The following is an 18,841-nucleotide window of genomic DNA, read 5'->3' as shown; positions in this document are numbered from 1 at the left end:
AGAATGTGCTAGAGCTGGGAAAAGCAGGAATGGATGTTGGAATGTGGCACAACCACACAACAGGACAGTTCCTTCATTTATAACGTAGTATTCATGGATTCCTCATGTTGTATGGCGAAGCTTTCTCAAGCACTTAATTCCTATGAATTTGATACAGTCACAGTATTTGAAATTCAAAAATGGCGACATCTGCTGGCTACACTCTCGGTACAGCATTGCATACATAGATTTAATCCGAGACCATGATGAGACAGTCAGAAAATACGTGTTTATACCGCGTCCGTTGCCATTCAGTTCAACAGAACGTGTTTTATAAATAGTTCTCTTCCGGTACAGATTAACGGAAACATCTCGTAAACACGCGACATCTCCTGAGATGAGTGTGACGTAACGAGGTGGGCGTTGGATTGGTCACGTGAGTTTTGGCGTGGCGAAGCAACGCATTGAAACATCTTGCTGCGATACTTCCACTTTGAAAGGCTGATACTGTACAGGGTGGTCTGCTTCGAGTGTAACATCACTACAAACTACAGTTGTTTGTAAGTATCTGCGACCACCTTGCCGTCAAGATGAGGGTCCTCGCCGTGTCCAGTGTAGACTCTGCCTCTGTTAGCCGCCCGAGCAGCTATCGTCAACGCAGTCTGTGGGTTAGCTAATCTGAACTAGCTAGCTAAAAGTAGACGTCGAATTTAAATCAGCACAGCCTATAAATGGTGTACACATGAGAGAGAAAGATCTAAATTTACCCAATTAAACACAAATATTTATTCCAGTACTTGAACGTGCTTACTAACAACGTGAGGTTAAGTTAACAATGGTATTAAGGGAACAACAAACTACGACTTGGGAGTGGGACTATTTCATGGGAGTGGAACTGAAAGGATAAAGCTTAAAAGTTTTCTCACTGTCAGGTAATTCGCTGCAACAGAACAGCGGGAAACGACCTGTCTACAACAAATGTTTGTTACTGTGAGTTGGTGTATCGATTTCAGTTCAGCTAATATGTCACATTGTTTGTCCGTTGTTTTCCAGATTTGACAGTTAGCTATGTCCACACCAATCGGCATGATGACCGGCGAAGTGACGGTAGTTACCAATCCCATCGTGAACGTGCGCCTGACGACCAGCATCTCCGAGTTTGAGATTCTACGCAAGTTCAGTAGAGGGATCAACATAGCAGAACTGAAGGTGAGACTAAGACCCCATTTGCACTTGGGGAAAACGCATATGTTTTCATTGGGTTTGGCCTCTCGTTTACATGCAAACGGAGTTGTTTTTGTTTTTGTTTTTTTCACGGGAAATGATCAATTTTAAAAACTCCGGCCAAAGTGGAGATTTCTGAAAACGCCGGCTATTTGTCGGCGTGTAAACAGGGTTAAACGGCGTTTTAAGTTCCAAAACGTCACAACATGCGACTGAATACTTAACGTCATGTGAGCGACCTATGTTTACACTCGCGCCCATAGGTTTGGCATAGGTATGATGCGCTCGGCGGCGTATTTATACGGCATGTAAACAACGTTGTTGAAAACGATGTTGTGTGCACGATGTTATTTTTGAAAACGGAGGGGCCAAAATATCCGTTTTCCAAAATACCCTGCTACATGTAAACTTAGGCTTAGTTTACCATATATCATACGCCTCAAAATATGCATAAGATGGTTCTACAGGCCGGACATGAACTGCACAATGCACTTTAAATTGAGATTATTGTTTAATTTCTACCTTCATGTTTTTAGAGACCTAAAATACCTCAAAACGTTACTTGTATTACATGTAGTATTTTGTTTATATCGTATTAAGGTAAAGTTGGAGATGGTTGTGGGCGCACCTGCCTCCTGCATGGACCTGGAGTTGTTCAGCGCCTCTGACATGTTCCTGCAGAAACTGGATGATGATGATGCCTTGCTGGGTTCCTATTCTTTGGATGATAACTGCAGAATACATGTATGTAGATACTTGGTTTTGAAGCACTTACAATATAGTAGCCCAGACCACTTTACTATTGTAGTAAAATATAGGCAGCAACAGGTTTTCAGATCAGTCTCTGAGTTCAAATATAATTCTGTGTTCCAGCAGGTTAAAACAAACTTGCTTCAGATAAGATAACATGCATTTGATTTAAACAACAAATTGTTTGTGTGAAATTACACACTAAAAAAAATGTAATCACCCTTCTCACCTGGAGGCAATAATTAGCACATCAGTTCACCAACAACAACAGTTGCAACCTACAACTGTATTACTATGTATGTAGCAAGAAGGGTAAAAAGAAAAAGCCAATTATCACTGTCATGATTACCTTGCTGAAGTGATATGCATTTTTTGCCTAAAACATGCATAACTACAGATGTGGCCTTTTTTTTGAAAGTGTCTGTCTCATCCTGATCACAGGTTACTGACAGAAGTGGTCAGATGGCCGCGCTCACTGATGATTCCAAAGTGGACAGGTTTGAAATGTCAGATGATGCTTATGATAAAAGAACAGGTATGGTCTGACAACCTCAAGCTTCTTTCCAATTTGTAATTTTCATAAAGTTTTTGATGGTTTTTAGTACAATCCAACTTTTTTACTTCAGATTCAGCACGGTCATTCATGAAGAAACATCGTTTTGGTCAGTACAATGAGGAAGAAGTGGCCAAGAAGAAAGCTGGGGTTGCTGCTCGGGAAGAGGAACAGAAGGCTGCTTCTGATGCCATTTCTGTTGGCAGCCGATGCAAAGTGCAGGTCCATGGGCAACCCACGAAGCTTGGCACAGTCATGTATGTTGGTAAGTGTGGATAAAGCTTAGCTGTTTACTTTCTTGAGGACATTGGTTTAAATCTCACGCAACTGAGGATTTTCTCTCCAACAGTGCAGACTTTGTTGTCATGTGTGATGGCTCATTACACAATCAAGCTTGCAGGAGGAGTTGAAGCCCCTTTTATGCATTGCTCCACACGTTTTAGGAGACCACTGCTGATGTGTTTCTTGTGCTGATGTGGTTTGTTTTGTCTGTGTTTTGGAGGCTGTTGTCAATGTCCACATATATCAAGACGCCTAAATAATTCTTCACATTCCATGAAATGTGAATGTAATTATTTAAAATCAAATTTGCTTGAGTGCTGAGCCTAAATAATCTCTCACTGCAAGTAATTCATTGAGTCAGGTACTCTTGTTGGTCAGTGAAAGAAATTATGATTATTGACCAGTCAATAAAGGTGAATAAACTAAAAAATGGAGTGGATTTAAGATGTCTGACATGATGATCGAGAATTTACTAAGCAAACAACAGCTGTAAGAGTGGGAGTATTTGGTGTACTGAACAGTGTTGTAACGTTCATTGCAGGTACAACTGATTTCAAGCCAGGCTATTGGGTGGGTGTGAAGTATGATGAGCCCCTGGGAAAGCACAATGGAACGTAAGAGCGCTATCTTCTTTGTCTTTTTGAAATTACACACAATTTTGATCACGTGGGTTTTGCATTTGACTCCTTTTTATCAATTGTGTCTCCACAGTGTTGAAGGGAAGCAATACTTTGAATGTGAGAACAGATATGGTGGATTTGTGAGACCCCTGAATGTGACTGTGGGAGACTTTGCCGAGGAGGATTACGGTTTAGATGAGATGTAGGACTGTAATAAGTATAATTAAAGGACAGGAGTGTTTTCTGTCCTGAAATTTGAGCATCAACTTCAAGATGTTATCTATTCACCAACCAGAGAAAAGTTATTATTATTAATTAAAGTTTTATTTTGCTTCTCTGGAAGGCATGATCCAAAGAGTGGCGTTTAAAGGTCTTTTAGGTTCAAGTTCTCTCTCACTAAGACCAATGCAACCTGATAAAGATGAATGTCACTTGGCATATCTTCTAGTGTGCTGGGTATGATGATACTTCAGGATAAATGCAAGAGGAGCTCACACCATCTTAGTTTGTTAAAGAAGAGGGTTCTTGTTGCAAGGCAACATGATGAAGGTTCATTTGTAGTCCTGTTCAATTTCATTAAGTTGCTTTTACTAGTACTTGTTGCTCGCAGGTTTTGTCAAGATGAGTGTGTTCTTTGTAATCTGAATGTCTGCATTGACAATTTGGGCAACAACTCCATCTCTCTTCATTTAGATTGTACATAACTGTTTCTAGTTAGCTTTAGTCTAAATGTAATTTGCTGATGGGTGGTCCAATGATTGGACAGCAGTCTGTTGAAGGAAAACTCCTCCCTAAAATACTTTGACACTAAAATAAAGAGATGGAATCGTACCTTGTATTCCTGACTAACATGATGTCACACTGTATACATCTCAAATTCAGTTGAACTGGACAAACTTTTTCGAGTCTGTGCTTAAAATTAGTGTGTAATGGTACAACTCATTCCATCACATTTCTCTCATGATTGACAGACAAATTTTAAGAGAAACAAACGATAAATCCTCACCAATGCTCACAGCTGTTAGTTGTATTTTGAGTCAGACCCCCTCTGAGAGAAAACTTGTTTTGCTGTGTGCTTTGTTTGCAGTTATTACTATCTGCATCAGTGTACAATGCCTGGAATAAGAGTGAAAGTATGCAAGGGTTGATATTTCCTTTAACAGCTTTAAATTCCTTAATGTTCATTTTGTGTTTCTATGTAGTATGTCTTTTTCATCCTTTGAAGTTTACAAAAGAAATGTAAGTGAATTATTTTTGTGGTTTATTTTCAATGAAATGTGATTGCCACACATACAAAAATGTCGTGTTCTCTTTTCCTTTTCTAAACTGATGATCTCTAAGGTGCTGGTGTTACTATGTGCCAAAGGGTAATGCATAATAATAAAAATGTTTTGCCAGTACACAAGTTTACCAGATTGAGTTGATTTCTCTGTACATGTATCTCTGAGGTTTCTCCCTTTTCCTCTTGAAAGGGTTTTTTGTGGAGCCCTTCCTTATCTGAATTAAATTGGATTTGTGATTTTGGCCTATATTAATAAAACTGGCTTGAATTGACGGGATAAGGAAGCCGCATTATACTGCAACTGTGTAGTGCAAGCATGTACAGAATAAAAATCCTTATTCATTTACTTTGCTCGCTTTTCTGAGAAATCAATGAGAGCAATGCGGTTTGAATGGAGAAAAAACAAACATACATTTCCTGGACACAATGCATTCAAGACAACAGGACAAGGTGGAACAAAGCACATGTACAATATGCAGCATAAAGATCCGAATGAAAGCCACAAGCTGAAAAATAGAGTTCTTCCTCACACTAAGTGTTGCTGACCTTTTCAGACGTTTTCACTTCTACATAAGCAGTGGATGTAACTTAAACTACAAACACTTACTATTTACACTTATTGCACTGGGTGTAATCCCTATTCTGCTTCTAGAATATTCATTTTGTAGAGGTGTTATCAGCAAAGAATATTTCAAATAATAACGTGAATGTACTCATGCAGAATGGACCTCTTTCAGAGTGTTATTACCTTCTTGGATCATTATGATTTATGATTAGGTTATTTATTATCGAGTAAAAAATGCAGTATTTGCCCCTGAAATGCAGTGGAATAGAAGTACTATAGCTTTTAAATAATTACCACATAGTCGAGGTTTCATTTTAGTTTGGAGAAAGCTTGCATTGCATGACTAAGCGCGGTGTTTCATGTTGTTTCATCAGCTTTGTCACAAAAAGCAGCTTACAATATTTATCAGCGTCTCTGTTTTCATCACTCCCCCGAAGACTCGCGTCACTCCAATGACGCTACAACTGACATCTCGCGAGACCGAGCGCAGTTTCCCAGCCAGCAGTGTGGTGTGGCGTGTGTGTGCGACAGAGACAAGGAAAGATGGCGACGCGGGAGAGCGAAGCAACCAAAGCTACCGTGAGCAACGGCGAGGTAAAATGAATGACACTCAAATGTGCTTTAGGATAAGGGGCTGATTTTATCTGTCTGAGCGTTAAATGCGGGGGCGTTCACGTTAAAACATGTTACCTATCGTTACACGAGCCCCAGTGACGTTGTCAGTGCCGGTCGGTTTTAAAACGACCCCCTCCTGCCGTTAACGATGTGTTGAGAAATCCTGAGTGTTAGCGAGCAGATGTACGGAGGGAGAGTGGCGTTAGCGGTCACATCGCACCTCGAGATATCCAGTTACATAAAACTGTCAAGTTAATGAGTGAGTCAAGGTGTGATAGTGTGAGCCAGCTGCACTGTGTTAGATAGTTAGCTATCACAAGGCCTGAACCAGAGCAACGCAGCTGGGCTCGACTCACCAGGCCAGTGCGAGGCAGCTCTCAGACATTTCTAACTTAACGTGACTGCTAAAGCTTATGTCACCTGCCTTTTATTAACAGTCATTTCCAGCGTTAACTTTAGGCTTTACGTGCATTTTGTAAGCCTCACAGTGAAGGTTCACTTGGCAGCTCACCTTGTTAACACTGACAGGTTAACGCAGATGAATCAGCTGTGGCCATCGTCAAATTTGGCTGACGCTGGAAAACGCTTACTGAAATAGTTATAATAGCAGACGTTGGAGGTAATAAGGGTGATATTCAGGCAGTTGGTAATTATTTCCGGAGTGACAAATGTCTGTCACAAGTTACTAGAGGTCAAAGTGAATCATCGCTCCTTTAGAGGCAAATCACTGGTCTCCTTTATGCTTAATCCAAAGTCTGTCAGTCTGTGGCCAAACTAGCAAACAAACAAACAAACAAACAAAGACTTCCAGCGAAAACATTTATCTGAGGAAACAAGCAGATTGTAAAGCTCTGGCATATATTTTTACTCTTTATTAAAGACCAAGACCATCCTTTATGGTTTCAGTTTTAATTTCAGGTTATTCAGTTTATGCCTCACGTGTATTAGCATTACACTGAAACCACAGATCTGAAGCATAGATAAAGCAAACTTAAATTCCTAACTAATCTCAGCATTTGTCACTGTTTCGAAGGTATTTCTAGAAAGTCTCTTTCAGCCATGTGAGTAAGGATGTAGTTGCAACTAGTAGTTGAAACAGGCCACAAATTTGTGTTGTAAAGGGATCACAGTATTTTTTAATCCATACAGTCAGAGGTATCTTGTTAGGACTCTGGAATTACAGACAAATGTGTCTGAATGTTAATCTTTTGAGGAGATGACAGATTTATCTTGCAGAATAACAGATGCCTAGCTCTGTAAGTCAAATCTAATCGTAGCACAAAAGTGGTAGAAACAAGGGCAAGGGTGCAATGTGCGCCAAGTGTCTCTTTTGTAATAAAATTGCTCTGTCAGGATAAATGCGCTGTTAGTGACAGATGAGGCACTTGTGTTGCTCTCGAGGCCCAGTTGAAAGAAATTTCAGCCATATGAAACTCAAGGAAACGTAATTGTCTTTGTGTTTGCTCCACTTTTCATTTGATCAAGTTTTGATTTCATTTTCTGTCAGTTACTTGAATTTTCCTTGCATTACATGTCCTCTGAATGTGGAACGATGATCTTCGTTGTTAACAAATGAGCATTGTAGCAGAGACGGAAAGCTTTTTCAGCCATTAGTAATTGACACACATTTGACAGACATGCCTTTTATGTCCTTATTTAAAAGCCTAATATTGCATACTGGCTTGCTTCAACACTGTGCGTGCTAAACATTACCAGAGCAATCTCCACTTCTCTGTGAACGACCGACTTCTCCAAACTTTTCACTCTCTCCCTGTCAGACAAACTCATTCAGTGTTCAATCCGGCGTCAAGCATTTACCCTGCACCCTGAATAGGTGGTTAATTTTTAATCCTTGTTCAGAGTGTGTAAATTGTAATTTATTATCTTGAGCCGAAACAGATAACCTATTTTTGTTGGTTAGCAGAGTGGTGATCCGTGTGTGTCATGGTTATTGCGTCGATCCCTCCAGGAGACAGAGATCCATGTCTCTGATAATGGAATCGCTTCTATTTTAACACAACAGGACATTGCAAGGAGGATGAAAAGCTCTATTTTGAGCCCCTGCCTTGGCCTTGAAATGCTCTGTTTATGATGGTGCTAGGCCAGTGGCTTATCATGAACCTTTGCATTTTCACTGTTCACTCATTTCTAGGCCTTCTTGGCACCCTGATGAATGGTCAAACCTGCTTAGCGGAAAACATGTTTTACCCTCAAGTGTTGTTTGTTTCTAGAGGCCAGCCTCTGAAATCCCTTGTGCTGGTGACAATTGGGGGAGATTAGACGTTTAGATAGTGAATGAGTCTCATGACTTGGCATGTGCTTGTGTATTGTGTCACTTGAATAGAATGTGGCCTTGCTGGTGGGGTGGGAGGGGGTTACATCAACAGACTGAAACAAACCACTGACACGTTTTTACTTTATCTTTAGCATGCAAATATGCATGCTGGCGCTCACATGAGTTTGACCCCAGGGTTATTCAAACTATGCAAAACTTCACAGGTTCTGTTTTGATTATGATAGTTACACAAGTCAATATCAATTTTGACAGACTGATTAATCCAGTTTGTTTAGAAATGCACAACATTTCAGTCATCTTTAGATGTCCACTAATTTGCAATCATTGCACGTCTACAAAAGCAATTATTTTCTTTTCACCACTCTGTTGAAATGTCTAAATCCAAATTTATTTGATTTATGATTAGATAAACGGAGAAATGATCATATTTGAGAAGGTATAGTGAGAAAACTTTTGAAACTTTTGCTTGCTATAAATGATTATTAAAAAAGTATTGCAACTCGTGTGAAATTTACTTTGGAGATAATTTGACATTTTCTGACAAGTTTACCAATTTTCATTCACTCTCAGAATCAAGGACATGCTGTCATCTGCTGATAAATAATGTTGTTAAGATTTCAGTTGATATTTTATTTAAAACTGCAGACCTACTTAGGCAAACAGACGGTCATTCTTACAGCACACAATTATTAAAACATTTGTATTAAATTATCATTTAGGTTCGGCAATGGTGTCTTCATTTGTTATTATTAAATTTAAAAATCTAATCCAAAAAACCAAGAACATGTCAGTAAAAAACCCGTATTGGTCGACCACTAATTTGTTTTAATTAACTGCTTAATACACAAAGTCTGGGATGAAATGTGTTTTTGACACCTGATCTCCACCTTAAAGATGTACCATATACTCTCTGTTTTGACTGGAGACTGATCGTGGATCAGTGCCCTATAAATTATACTGTGTCATTGTATCACTACTTAAAGCTCTCAGTAAACTACAGTACAATATCCACTCACAGATGTAAAGTACATGATGGCCCCCTTTTACAGCCAGTAAAGCTGTTTGATGACAGACTTCTTTACATGATGCCATTGCTGCTCTGTCATTGTGACTTTGTTTGGGTATACTGACTGTGTGTCTTTCTGGTTATAGGTCAGCAGCAATGGAACTGCTGCAACAACAGATGGCCAGACTGTGCAGACGGCTGGAAATGCACAGGATCCTCAGCAGCAGCAGCAACAGCAGCAACAAGCACCTAATGCATGGCAGGTCATCAAAGGAGTGCTCTTCAGGTGAGGTTTTTCCTTTTGTCCTTTCAGTCTGGCAGCCTCACTCTCTGTTTACAAGCATTGACAACCAGTCTAGAGACGAAGGCTGACTTTGATACAGTGGGTGTAATAATTAACAACATGATGTGATATATGATGTGATATATTGTGGTGGTGGCACAATCCAAATGAAAGCGGAAAGTAAATGGAAAATTCAGATGACGTTGACCTTGTTTTTACAAAGTTCATTGTTCCAGATCTCTGTGCCGAGTTAATACTCTGTTTTACCTCTCTAGCTGCCATTTTACCCAAATTTGGCCTTTTAAAATCCAGGTTATTTTCCCAAAAATTGTTGTTGATGATTTTTTTTTTTTCTGTTTTGTTACAGTTTTTAGTGAAAATTTGTCCTGGCTGGGCTTGGTGGGTTGACAAGGGTCAGATCTCTAATTATGGTCTGCTAGCGTTCACTGTATTGTTCACTGTATTTACTCAGTTTTTCCACTAAGTACAACTCTCTGTCTGGCTGATGAACAAAAAAATCCTGCACCACTGATCACTTATTATTAATGCCGTTTTTGTTAATTAATGACTTCCATCAGGTAAAATTCCCAGGATTTTTTGACTTAAGCAGTCAGAGTTTAATGATCCAATGCACAGGTCTGCTCTTTGTAGGAAATGTTACCTGACTGCTCGCTGTGTGTTGCTGTAGTACTTGTAGATTTGAGTAGTTTTCAGGGTATTTTCACAGTTGATTTCCATGTTTTGTAGATTCAGGAATCAGTTAATGTTCTGGGATATTCCTGTATGAGCAAAAGGACAGTACCTTTTTGCAAAAAATGCTCATGCAAAGCACTGCGTGTACAGGGCTGCTACCAGTGCAGTACTTTTTGGCACCTAGTTTGTATAAAACCCTATGGTTGGTTTTCCCTGCCTTTGCCAAGCAGCCACTTGAGAAGAGGTCCATTTATTAGATTAAAAGATTATGTTGCATTAACCATTTAAAACACACATCTTTTAACATATTTCACTATCATGTTTTGGAAAGGTGTGTGAGCTGGAAAAGTGTATTGTCTTTCATTAGTACCTTTTTACTGCAGTTATAATGTAAGATTGTCCTCACAGCCAAAGGACAAATCATTTGTCATTCAGCCATTTCACCAAAATAATATCCACACAATTCTGTACTTATTCCAAACTGCAGCATCCTGTGATTGTATAATGGACCCCAGAACAAATCTGGGCTGCGATACAATAAAAATGAAAATGGTGACATCCACCACTTATCCAAAGTGTCACATTTATGACAGCCGAGCTCAGAAGCAGGAGCTTACAAGAGGTGTCCGAGGGCAGGCAAAGTGTGAATCATTGAGTTGCAGGATTTTGCTGCGGTCACTTTGCTCGGCTGTGATTGAGTTTAGTTTTCATGTCCTCCATCGCTTAGAGACGGTCGTAGCTTTTGAAAACTGACGGGATTGTTTCAGATGATTTCGTCTCTTGGAGACATCTTTGTGGATGTGTATTTGTGAGCATGATGTACATTGTGCACCATATCAAGCCACCAGCCTATCAGTTAACAATAATGTGTGTATAATGAATCCCTCATTATACATTTAACTTCATTATTTATCTGTCAGTTGAACCCACAACAACCAAAGAGGCAAGTGTACAATGAACAAAACCACAAAGGGAGGTTGGAGGTTGGACTAATAAAAATGATAAGATCGGTCAGTTCTTGATATCCTTTAATATTTTGCAGTCTTTTCTTTGCCACAGAGGACTGTATTCTTCTTTCACTCCCAAGTTTGTCTCTTTAGATCTGTCACTGATTCATGATGTAGGAACGGCATGTCTCTTATCGTATGAATGTAATGCAGTTTGACTGGCTGGTTAAATCTGATTAGCCTCCTTGTGGTTTGACTCTCCTGGAGCAGCTCCTCACATCTCAAGAGAAAAGGAGTTTGTCATGCTGGTGTATCCACTATCTCTCCATTTCCAATCATATTAACTCTTTCTTTTATTAGTTTTCTCTGTTATCTTTGACTGTAAATCCATAGTCATCAAATCATCCTGTCCTCTGATTGCGTTTGCACTTATTCCTCCAGAATCTTCATAATCTGGGCAATCAGTAGTTGGTTCCGTCGAGGGCCGTCCACTCCAGACCCCAACGCACCAGCTGGGGCACCCAGAGTACCCAGCAGGAACCTCTTTCCCAAGGACACCCTCATGGTATTACACCTGTCCCCTCTGTCCGTTGCCTTATCTGCACAGCCAGCTGCTTCATCACACATATTTTAATTGAATTGATGCTGTTCATTCCTAAAGAGCCATCATGGTCCCCTCAAGTATTTCGACAGCAAACCGTCTCTCCCTCTCAGACTAACTCGCTGTCTCTCCCCTGACTCTGTAATATCATAAACACCTTTATTTTCTCACCATTCCTGCAGGACCTTTACGTCTACGTGTCACAGGAGGAGGTGTTCTCCGACTTCAACAACACAGAAGCCCTGTTCTGGTTCCACAGGGATCTGGTCTATGGAGACTGGGCCACGGGGGAGAACGGGGACGGCTGTTACGAGCACTATAAGGAGATGGAGATCCCAGAGGTGGGGATAACTGAGGATGGAGGGGAGGTGCAGTGTGAGAGATATGCAGCTGGAGTGATTTGACAGACAGAAGGAGCAGGTGTTTTTATAGGAAATGAGCTAGATGTAGTTGAAGGGCAGGAAAGAAAGGTTAGTATTGTACATATGTGTTTGTCTGAGACTCTAATTCTACTTGCTGTTTGTTGTGTACTTACAGAAGGTGCAGCAGAACGGTTCCCTTTACATGCATGTCTACTTCACTAAAAGTGGATTCCACCCAGACCCCAAACGCAAGGGGCAGTATCGCAGACTGGCAACAGTTCATTCAACGCGAAGTAAGCACACGTGGAAAACACACGCTAAACAAAAGCTCTGCTAATACTGATTTCCGTGTGGTAAGCTTTGCTGCTTTACTCTTTCAGTGCTGAATAAATTCAAGAGAAGAAAGTTTCTGAAGACCAAGAACCTGCTAACAGGAGAGACAGAAGCAGACCCCGAAATGATCAAGGTTGATATGTTTTAGTTTCACTTCACTTTGTACGCTGCAGAGCTTGACCGATAAATAAAGCAGACGTGTGTACTGGCTGATATTAGCTTATTGTAGATATATCAGTATTAGTGTATATGTTGGCTGATCAGTCACAGGAAAACTGCAGTGCAGAAATGCTGTGAAATCTATAATAGTGTTTTGTAGTTTTTACACCAAAGAGCACTGACAAGAGGAGTGTTTTCAACCTTAAAATGTCACACGTAGTCTGTATCTTGGTCACAATTTAAAAAAAAAAGAAGAAAAAAGAAATCCATATTGAGATCGATTGTTTATGTTAAAATTATACTGTTGTTTGTTATTACGTTGTTAGATTTTCAATTTTAAAATATCTGTATGAGCCTCAGATATCAATCAGTCATCACTGCCACGTCTAATCAAATGCGCTTCCTCGCAGCGGGCAGAGAGCCACGGCCCAGTGGAGATTATCTCTCACTGGCACCCCAACCTCACCATCAACATGGTGGATGACCACACTGCCTGGGTCAAAGGCTCTGTTCCCCCTCCTCTAGACCAGCGTAAGTTCCTCCCTCTCACCTCTTTACTGCATAATGTTGTACTTTTTAAGAGGTCCCTACTACAACAGCTGTTAAATGTCCCAGCTGAGAGAAGTCCTGTTTGTGGCAAACCATCTTTGACATTTCCACTCTTCCACCTCACCAGATGTAAAGTTTGATGCCGTAAGCGGTGACTACTATCCCATTGTGTACTTCAATGACTACTGGAACCTTCAGAAGGACTACTATCCCATCAACGAGACCCTGACAGCACTCCCGCTCCGCCTTTCTTACTGTCCGCTGTCCCTATGGCGTTGGCAGCTGTACGCCGCCCAAAATGCGCGCTCACCATGGAACTTCCTACCTGAGGACACCTACGAGCAGTCTGATGAAGACCAAGACTCTGTTAAGGTAAGAAGTCAAAGGTCCTAGAGGTTTGATTTTGGGTTCCTTCACTGTGTGTGCAGTTTTCTAGCTGTGTGGCCACTGCTGCAGCTCAATGTAACAGAAAGAAGAGACTGTGTTCGCACTGTAATCTCAGATTGATAGAAAGCACTCTGTTTGTACAGGTGGCCCTTCTGGAAACAAACCCGTACCTGCTGGGTCTCACCATCGTCGTCTCCATCGTGCACAGCATCTTCGAGTTCCTTGCCTTCAAGAATGGTAAAGTCACACCAGCCGGTCTATGTTAACAACAGAAGCATAGTTTGCACAGTGTCTGTTTACCCCTCGGCTTCGGCTCACCACCGTCTCCTCCTCAGATATCCAGTTCTGGAACAGCAGACAGTCCCTAGAAGGCCTGTCTGTGCGCTCCATCATATTTGGAGTTTTTCAGTCTCTGGTGGTGCTGCTGTACATACTGGACAACGAGACCAACTTTGTGGTGCAGGTCAGCGTCTTCATTGGCCTCCTTATTGACCTGTGGAAAATCACCAAGGTCATGGACGTCAGAGTAAGTACCAGTAACACTTTTTTTTTTTTTTCATGTCTATGTCACTGAATTCACCTTGAACCAAAGAGTGTGAGCTGAGCAGCGAAGGTGTTCAGATGAATCCTACACACTGGTCCTTTAAGTTTCACCTGTTTTCTCCAACTTTCCTTCACTTCCCTTCTGCTAATGCAAATGCTAACCAATTCTATCTGCACGTTACATTTTGCATTTCTACTTCCTGCTGCGCTATTATTTCCATATTCCAGTAACCCTCTTTTTTGTTGTCCTCTAGTTGAACAGAGAGAACAAAATCGCAGGAATATTCCCAAGATTGGTATTCACAGACAAGTCAACATATGTGGAGTCTTCAACCAAAATCTATGACGACGTAAGTCCAGCAGACACTCAGCTGCAAGGACAGCCTTAAATACACGAGTCTCTGTTAAGACGAATAAAATCTCACAAGCGTGTCACTCCTTTTCTCTCCTCCACCGTGAACAGATGGCCTTCAAGTACTTGTCGTGGCTGCTCTACCCTCTGTTTGGCTGCTATGCCGTCTACAGTTTATTGTACGTAGAGCACAAAGGCTGGTACTCATGGGTACTCAGCATGCTCTATGGCTTCTTGCTAACGTTTGGTAAGTTCTTCTGAAGTATATACAGTATATACACTCCACTGCTGTTTTTCCATGTGTCCCTTTTTTTCAGACATTTAAATTGAATGTCAGGTGTTGAAACTTTACACATCAGCTGAAATATGTGACTTAAGACTTAAGTGTCTTAAGTTTGTAACTTATCCGTAGTTAAAATTCAACCCCTCTCCTCGTATACTCAATCTTATCTCTCTCCGTGGAGCTATTTATAGTTTATTCTCTTCATGTATTATTGATTTTAATCTCTGCTGAGATATTGTCTCCAACAGGGTTTGCTTCTGTTTATGTAAATCTATTTTTAAAGAGGCTCATTATGTCGCTCTTCATTATCTTGTCTCTTAGTGGATGTGCATACAGTTGATGTTTTCATACTTGCATCATGGTTACGTGTCCAATTCCCCATAGCCTCTGCTAATGTGCTGTGTATTAATAGACTTCATGAGGGCAGTCTGTTGCCTGCTGTCTAATTTACTGCCTCTATGTAAAATAGTTTGTGTTACCTAACGGGTGCCATCCTCTCTCTCTCTCCCCCACTCTCTCTCTCTCTCTCTCTCTCTCTCTCTCTCTCTCTCTCTCTCTCTCTCTCTCTGTTTTTGGTTTTTAGGTTTCATTACAATGACGCCGCAGCTATTCATCAACTACAAAATGAAGTCTGTGGCCCACCTCCCATGGAGGATGCTCACCTACAAGGCTCTCAATACCTTTATTGATGACCTGTTTGCCTTCGTTATCAAGATGCCCATGATGTACAGGATAGGATGCCTCAGAGATGGTATGTGTCCCCTCATCTACATGTTTACTGTGTACAGACCACTGCCCCCACCAAAACATCTAAAGGAGATGTGTTTTTCTTTATTTTTCTGCCTTGATATCAGACACTAGGTTTGGGGTTTTACCCCCTTAAGTGTGTTAGAGGAAGTTGTACTTTGTTGGTTTTTATTCCATGGCCAGTGAAGTATCCACAGTCTGCCATTCTTGATGATGGTATGCTGGTGGAAAGTGACTCTTTCATTGAGTCTTACAAAGACATGTAGGTCCGCTGTGGATATCACTTTTTCTTCATTGGTAGGTGATGTCATTGCCTTAGCTCAGCTTTAGAGTTGGTTTTCTGGGTTTCACTTTTTTCATTCATACGTTGGGTTGAATATGGATATTGGTGCGTCTTGACAGTCATGCAGATGATGCACAGCAGCTTTCATTGAATGGCGGATGCTGCTTGGATAGCTATAGTGGTTTCATACTGCTTTCATGTCATATCAGAGTTACTGCAATTACTCTTTTGTTTTTGTAATTACAACAGGGAAACACTTAATATCTCACTGAAAGCTCTGATATACCAAACCTGCTGCATAATAATAGAGAATTGCCTGAAAAGCCTCATCTTAGCCAAAGTAGTTGCATATAGTGCTGTATTGTCAATACATGGTCATTTTAACTCTCATACAACCAACTGTGCAGTCACACAACCGTGTTGAGCTGTCCAATGATCTCCACCGTTCATCCTACGTGATGTGAATGCAGCATTAGTTTGATCTGGATTCACAGACCACCTTTCACCACTGTAACTGCATAGGATTGTACTTGAAGGCTGATGGTCATGTTGGGGAAACATGCCTCTACCTGGACTCACCTGTGTTTCCTCTTCTGCAGATGTGGTGTTCTTCATCTACCTTTACCAGCGCTGGATCTATCGGGTGGATCCCAACAGGGTCAATGAGTTTGGCACCAGCGGAGCAGACCACTCCCAGAACAACACAGCAGCGGCAGCTCCTGCCACGGCGGCCGCCATCACAGACAAACCAGAGGGGGAGAAGAAGAACGATTAAGCAAGGCCGCGCCCTTATCCGCCTCCCTGGCCCTCACTGCTGGGGGTGAAGAGGACTTGTGGAAATTAGGCAGGGAGTGGAGTTGTCGTTTAGCTGTCATGGAAGCCACTACAAAAAAAAATGCAGTTTAACTGTTCCCTCTGATTTCTGTGTGGACCCACAGAGAATCATATTCAGTGTAGACTTGGTAAATTCTTATTTCTGTTCGCCGCCCTCTCGTTTTGCAGTTCAAGTGAAGTAAAACAAAACGTGATGTACTGTATTCTGTATGATTTCTCGGAGGGTAACAGTGTCTTTGAGTAGAGGTTGGGAGGGGAACGGGTCGCATTCACACAACTTTTTATTTTCATGCAGGGAAGAAAGAGGCCAAGTGCTACTTTTGTTCTTTGTGTAGATTCCTTGTGAATTTTTCTTTTCATTCCATGTGAGCACCATGTTTCGGATTGCCTGGAAACTGGTGAGTAGTACTGGAGGAAACTGGAAAGATCCTGAGCCACAACGGAGGGAGAACGCTGAAAAAGGGAGGTGGTGACAGGAGAGAAGATGGAGGACCCTACAAGACACTACCCACAAGACAGTGACTACTACCCTCAATTTAAAACAAATGGTTAATGTTCTTAACTTGAACATAAAAAATAACAGCCTTGTTGGTATTAATATAAATATATTAATATTGTCAATGACTTAATTTTTGTTTCTCAGTCACTGAAGCGTTATTTTGTATGTCCTCAAACTGTACAGAATCTCAGCTTGTCATAATAATACCGATGTCAGAACTGTCTAGCAATAGCTAATTTGCAAGTCTTAATTTTTATTTCCCCCCTCCTCAGCCAGATTTTTCAGATGGTTTCACGTTCGTGTTTCAAACCAGATCACCTTTGCAGGCGCAGCGGAGACGGGTGTCGGCAGGTGCACGCTGGAGGAGTTACAGTGTCTCTTGTTTTAATTTTTAGTGCTGTAAATCCTGAAATGAAGAGGGTTCCATGTTGGTTCATATTAAATTTTGATTCATTCATGTTTATAGTAAAACTTAAGTGTGATTTAAAATGTCTATGCAAAGCTTTTTTTGATTTTACTCTTTTTAGTTTTGACTTGTTGCCCTGAGGTCAAGAACAACACTTGCATGAGAATTTTTCACATTAATTTCTATTGATGTTAGTTTGTGTGCTCATGTCTTAGCATGCACATTTATCATGTGGTCAGGCCTTTGTACACCCTGAAAGCTTGACTTATCGATTACAACTAACTTATTTTGACAGAAAACTGTGAATAATGGCCATCACAGTTTTCATAGAGCTAACGGTGGAGATTTTTTTTCTCATTTTGTCCACACTAAAGCCCAAAACTCAAAAAGATTCAGATTGCAAAGAAATAAAAATGAGAGATGCAAACAATACTTGCATTCAAGAAGCTGACGCCAGCAAAAGTTTGCTGTTTTTCCTTGGAAACGTGACTCAAATGATTAGCTTTGAAAATAGCTGCTGTTCCTGAGTTTGATCATCACTGTAAATTCAAATAGTAACGCCTGGTTCACTTTGACAGAGGCATGGCAAATAGTCAGTTTAATCCTTCCTTTCTTTCAGGGATTCAAATTGTTAGTAGCAAAAATAATGGCAATTTCATCAGTCAGTATCAGGCTGGTGGCCAAAGATGTAGCAGGTGATGAACAGATGAACAGGAGATGCTTTAGATGCCTTTTTAAGATGCCACTTGCCTTTTTCTTTTTTCTTTTTTTTTTGAAGCAAATGCTGATGCCCTAAACCCAAACATGGTGCTGTGTGTAACCCCTAACCCATTGATTCCTACAGTGGTTCAGTATTTTTGCAAGGATTTTTTTTTAATGTTTCACAGAGGTGTTTTTTCTTATTTCCCATCTTGTAAATCCTCCTCTATGTTGGGAAACACTGGTTTATTTCTCTTTGAGATGTCCTCATAGATTTACCCAGACATATCTACAGATTGCTTTTTGGACTTTTGCAACCGTTGTTTCTCTCACAGTTGTTGCTTTCTTATCTCTAACACCACTGCAACTGTCACCACTTTCAGTTTTTTTTTTTTAACTTGAGTCACTACTTCCTTTAAACGCCTCAACTTTCGCTTTCCGTTTCCTTTAAACCGCCGGGCCTCTGTGTGACCAGCAGGTGTCGCCGTTGTGCCTCATAACTTCAGTGAAAACAACCAAACGTCACTTTGTAAGGGCTGTGACTAAATGTGCAAACAGGTTATTGGTGCCGTTTGACAGCTATAACTCTTAATGATGAGATCAGGAACTCCCATTGTCTCTCTTTTTGCCAGAAGCAGGATCTGCAGCAGGATCCACATCTAACACCCGACTGATGTCCTATTTTTTCTTTTTATGTCGTTATTTTTAT

At 40.8% G+C, this 18,841-nt stretch overlaps 3 protein-coding genes across 3 annotated transcripts in view; 2 read left to right on the top strand and 1 right to left on the bottom strand.

Annotated features, from left to right (window-relative positions):
* The window catches only part of ppp1r37 (protein phosphatase 1, regulatory subunit 37), a 303,049-nt gene that overhangs the window by 211,142 nt on the left and 73,066 nt on the right, over positions 1 to 18,841 (bottom strand). The window lies entirely within an intron of this gene.
* tbcb (tubulin folding cofactor B) lies at positions 188 to 5,036 on the top strand. The gene is made up of 7 exons (XM_070970877.1): positions 188 to 539; positions 1,033 to 1,188; positions 1,804 to 1,947; positions 2,395 to 2,488; positions 2,580 to 2,771; positions 3,330 to 3,402; positions 3,500 to 5,036. The coding sequence occupies exons 2-7, from the start codon at positions 1,048 to 1,050 to the stop codon at positions 3,612 to 3,614; spliced, it is 759 nt and encodes a 252-aa protein (XP_070826978.1). The 5' UTR covers positions 188 to 539; positions 1,033 to 1,047; the 3' UTR covers positions 3,615 to 5,036.
* clptm1 (CLPTM1 regulator of GABA type A receptor forward trafficking) lies at positions 5,736 to 17,516 on the top strand. The gene is made up of 14 exons (XM_070970567.1): positions 5,736 to 5,849; positions 9,319 to 9,458; positions 11,537 to 11,660; positions 11,879 to 12,037; positions 12,234 to 12,351; positions 12,439 to 12,524; positions 12,961 to 13,081; positions 13,227 to 13,471; positions 13,630 to 13,723; positions 13,822 to 14,012; positions 14,284 to 14,379; positions 14,493 to 14,628; positions 15,248 to 15,415; positions 16,294 to 17,516. The coding sequence occupies exons 1-14, from the start codon at positions 5,799 to 5,801 to the stop codon at positions 16,467 to 16,469; spliced, it is 1,905 nt and encodes a 634-aa protein (XP_070826668.1). The 5' UTR covers positions 5,736 to 5,798; the 3' UTR covers positions 16,470 to 17,516.

Source organism: Chaetodon trifascialis, chromosome 9 (genome assembly GCF_039877785.1).
Source record: "Chaetodon trifascialis isolate fChaTrf1 chromosome 9, fChaTrf1.hap1, whole genome shotgun sequence".
Taxonomy (NCBI): domain Eukaryota; kingdom Metazoa; phylum Chordata; class Actinopteri; order Chaetodontiformes; family Chaetodontidae; genus Chaetodon; species Chaetodon trifascialis.
Note: the sequence above shows the minus strand (reverse complement) of the source record. Positions and strands in the feature narration are given on the sequence as shown.

Excerpts from the sequence above, each read along its gene's own strand:
- tbcb (XM_070970877.1), top strand. The coding sequence starts at position 1,048 with ATGTCCACACCAATCGGCATGATGACCGGCGAAGTGACGGTAGTTACC. Across the intron at positions 1,189-1,803 it reads TCAACATAGCAGAACTGAAG|GTAAAGTTGGAGATGGTTGT; the intron begins GTGAGACTAAGA and ends TATCGTATTAAG. Across the intron at positions 2,489-2,579 it reads TGCTTATGATAAAAGAACAG|ATTCAGCACGGTCATTCATG; the intron begins GTATGGTCTGAC and ends TTTTTACTTCAG.
- clptm1 (XM_070970567.1), top strand. The coding sequence starts at position 5,799 with ATGGCGACGCGGGAGAGCGAAGCAACCAAAGCTACCGTGAGCAACGGC. Across the intron at positions 11,661-11,878 it reads TTCCCAAGGACACCCTCATG|GACCTTTACGTCTACGTGTC; the intron begins GTATTACACCTG and ends CCATTCCTGCAG. Across the intron at positions 14,380-14,492 it reads CAACCAAAATCTATGACGAC|ATGGCCTTCAAGTACTTGTC; the intron begins GTAAGTCCAGCA and ends CACCGTGAACAG.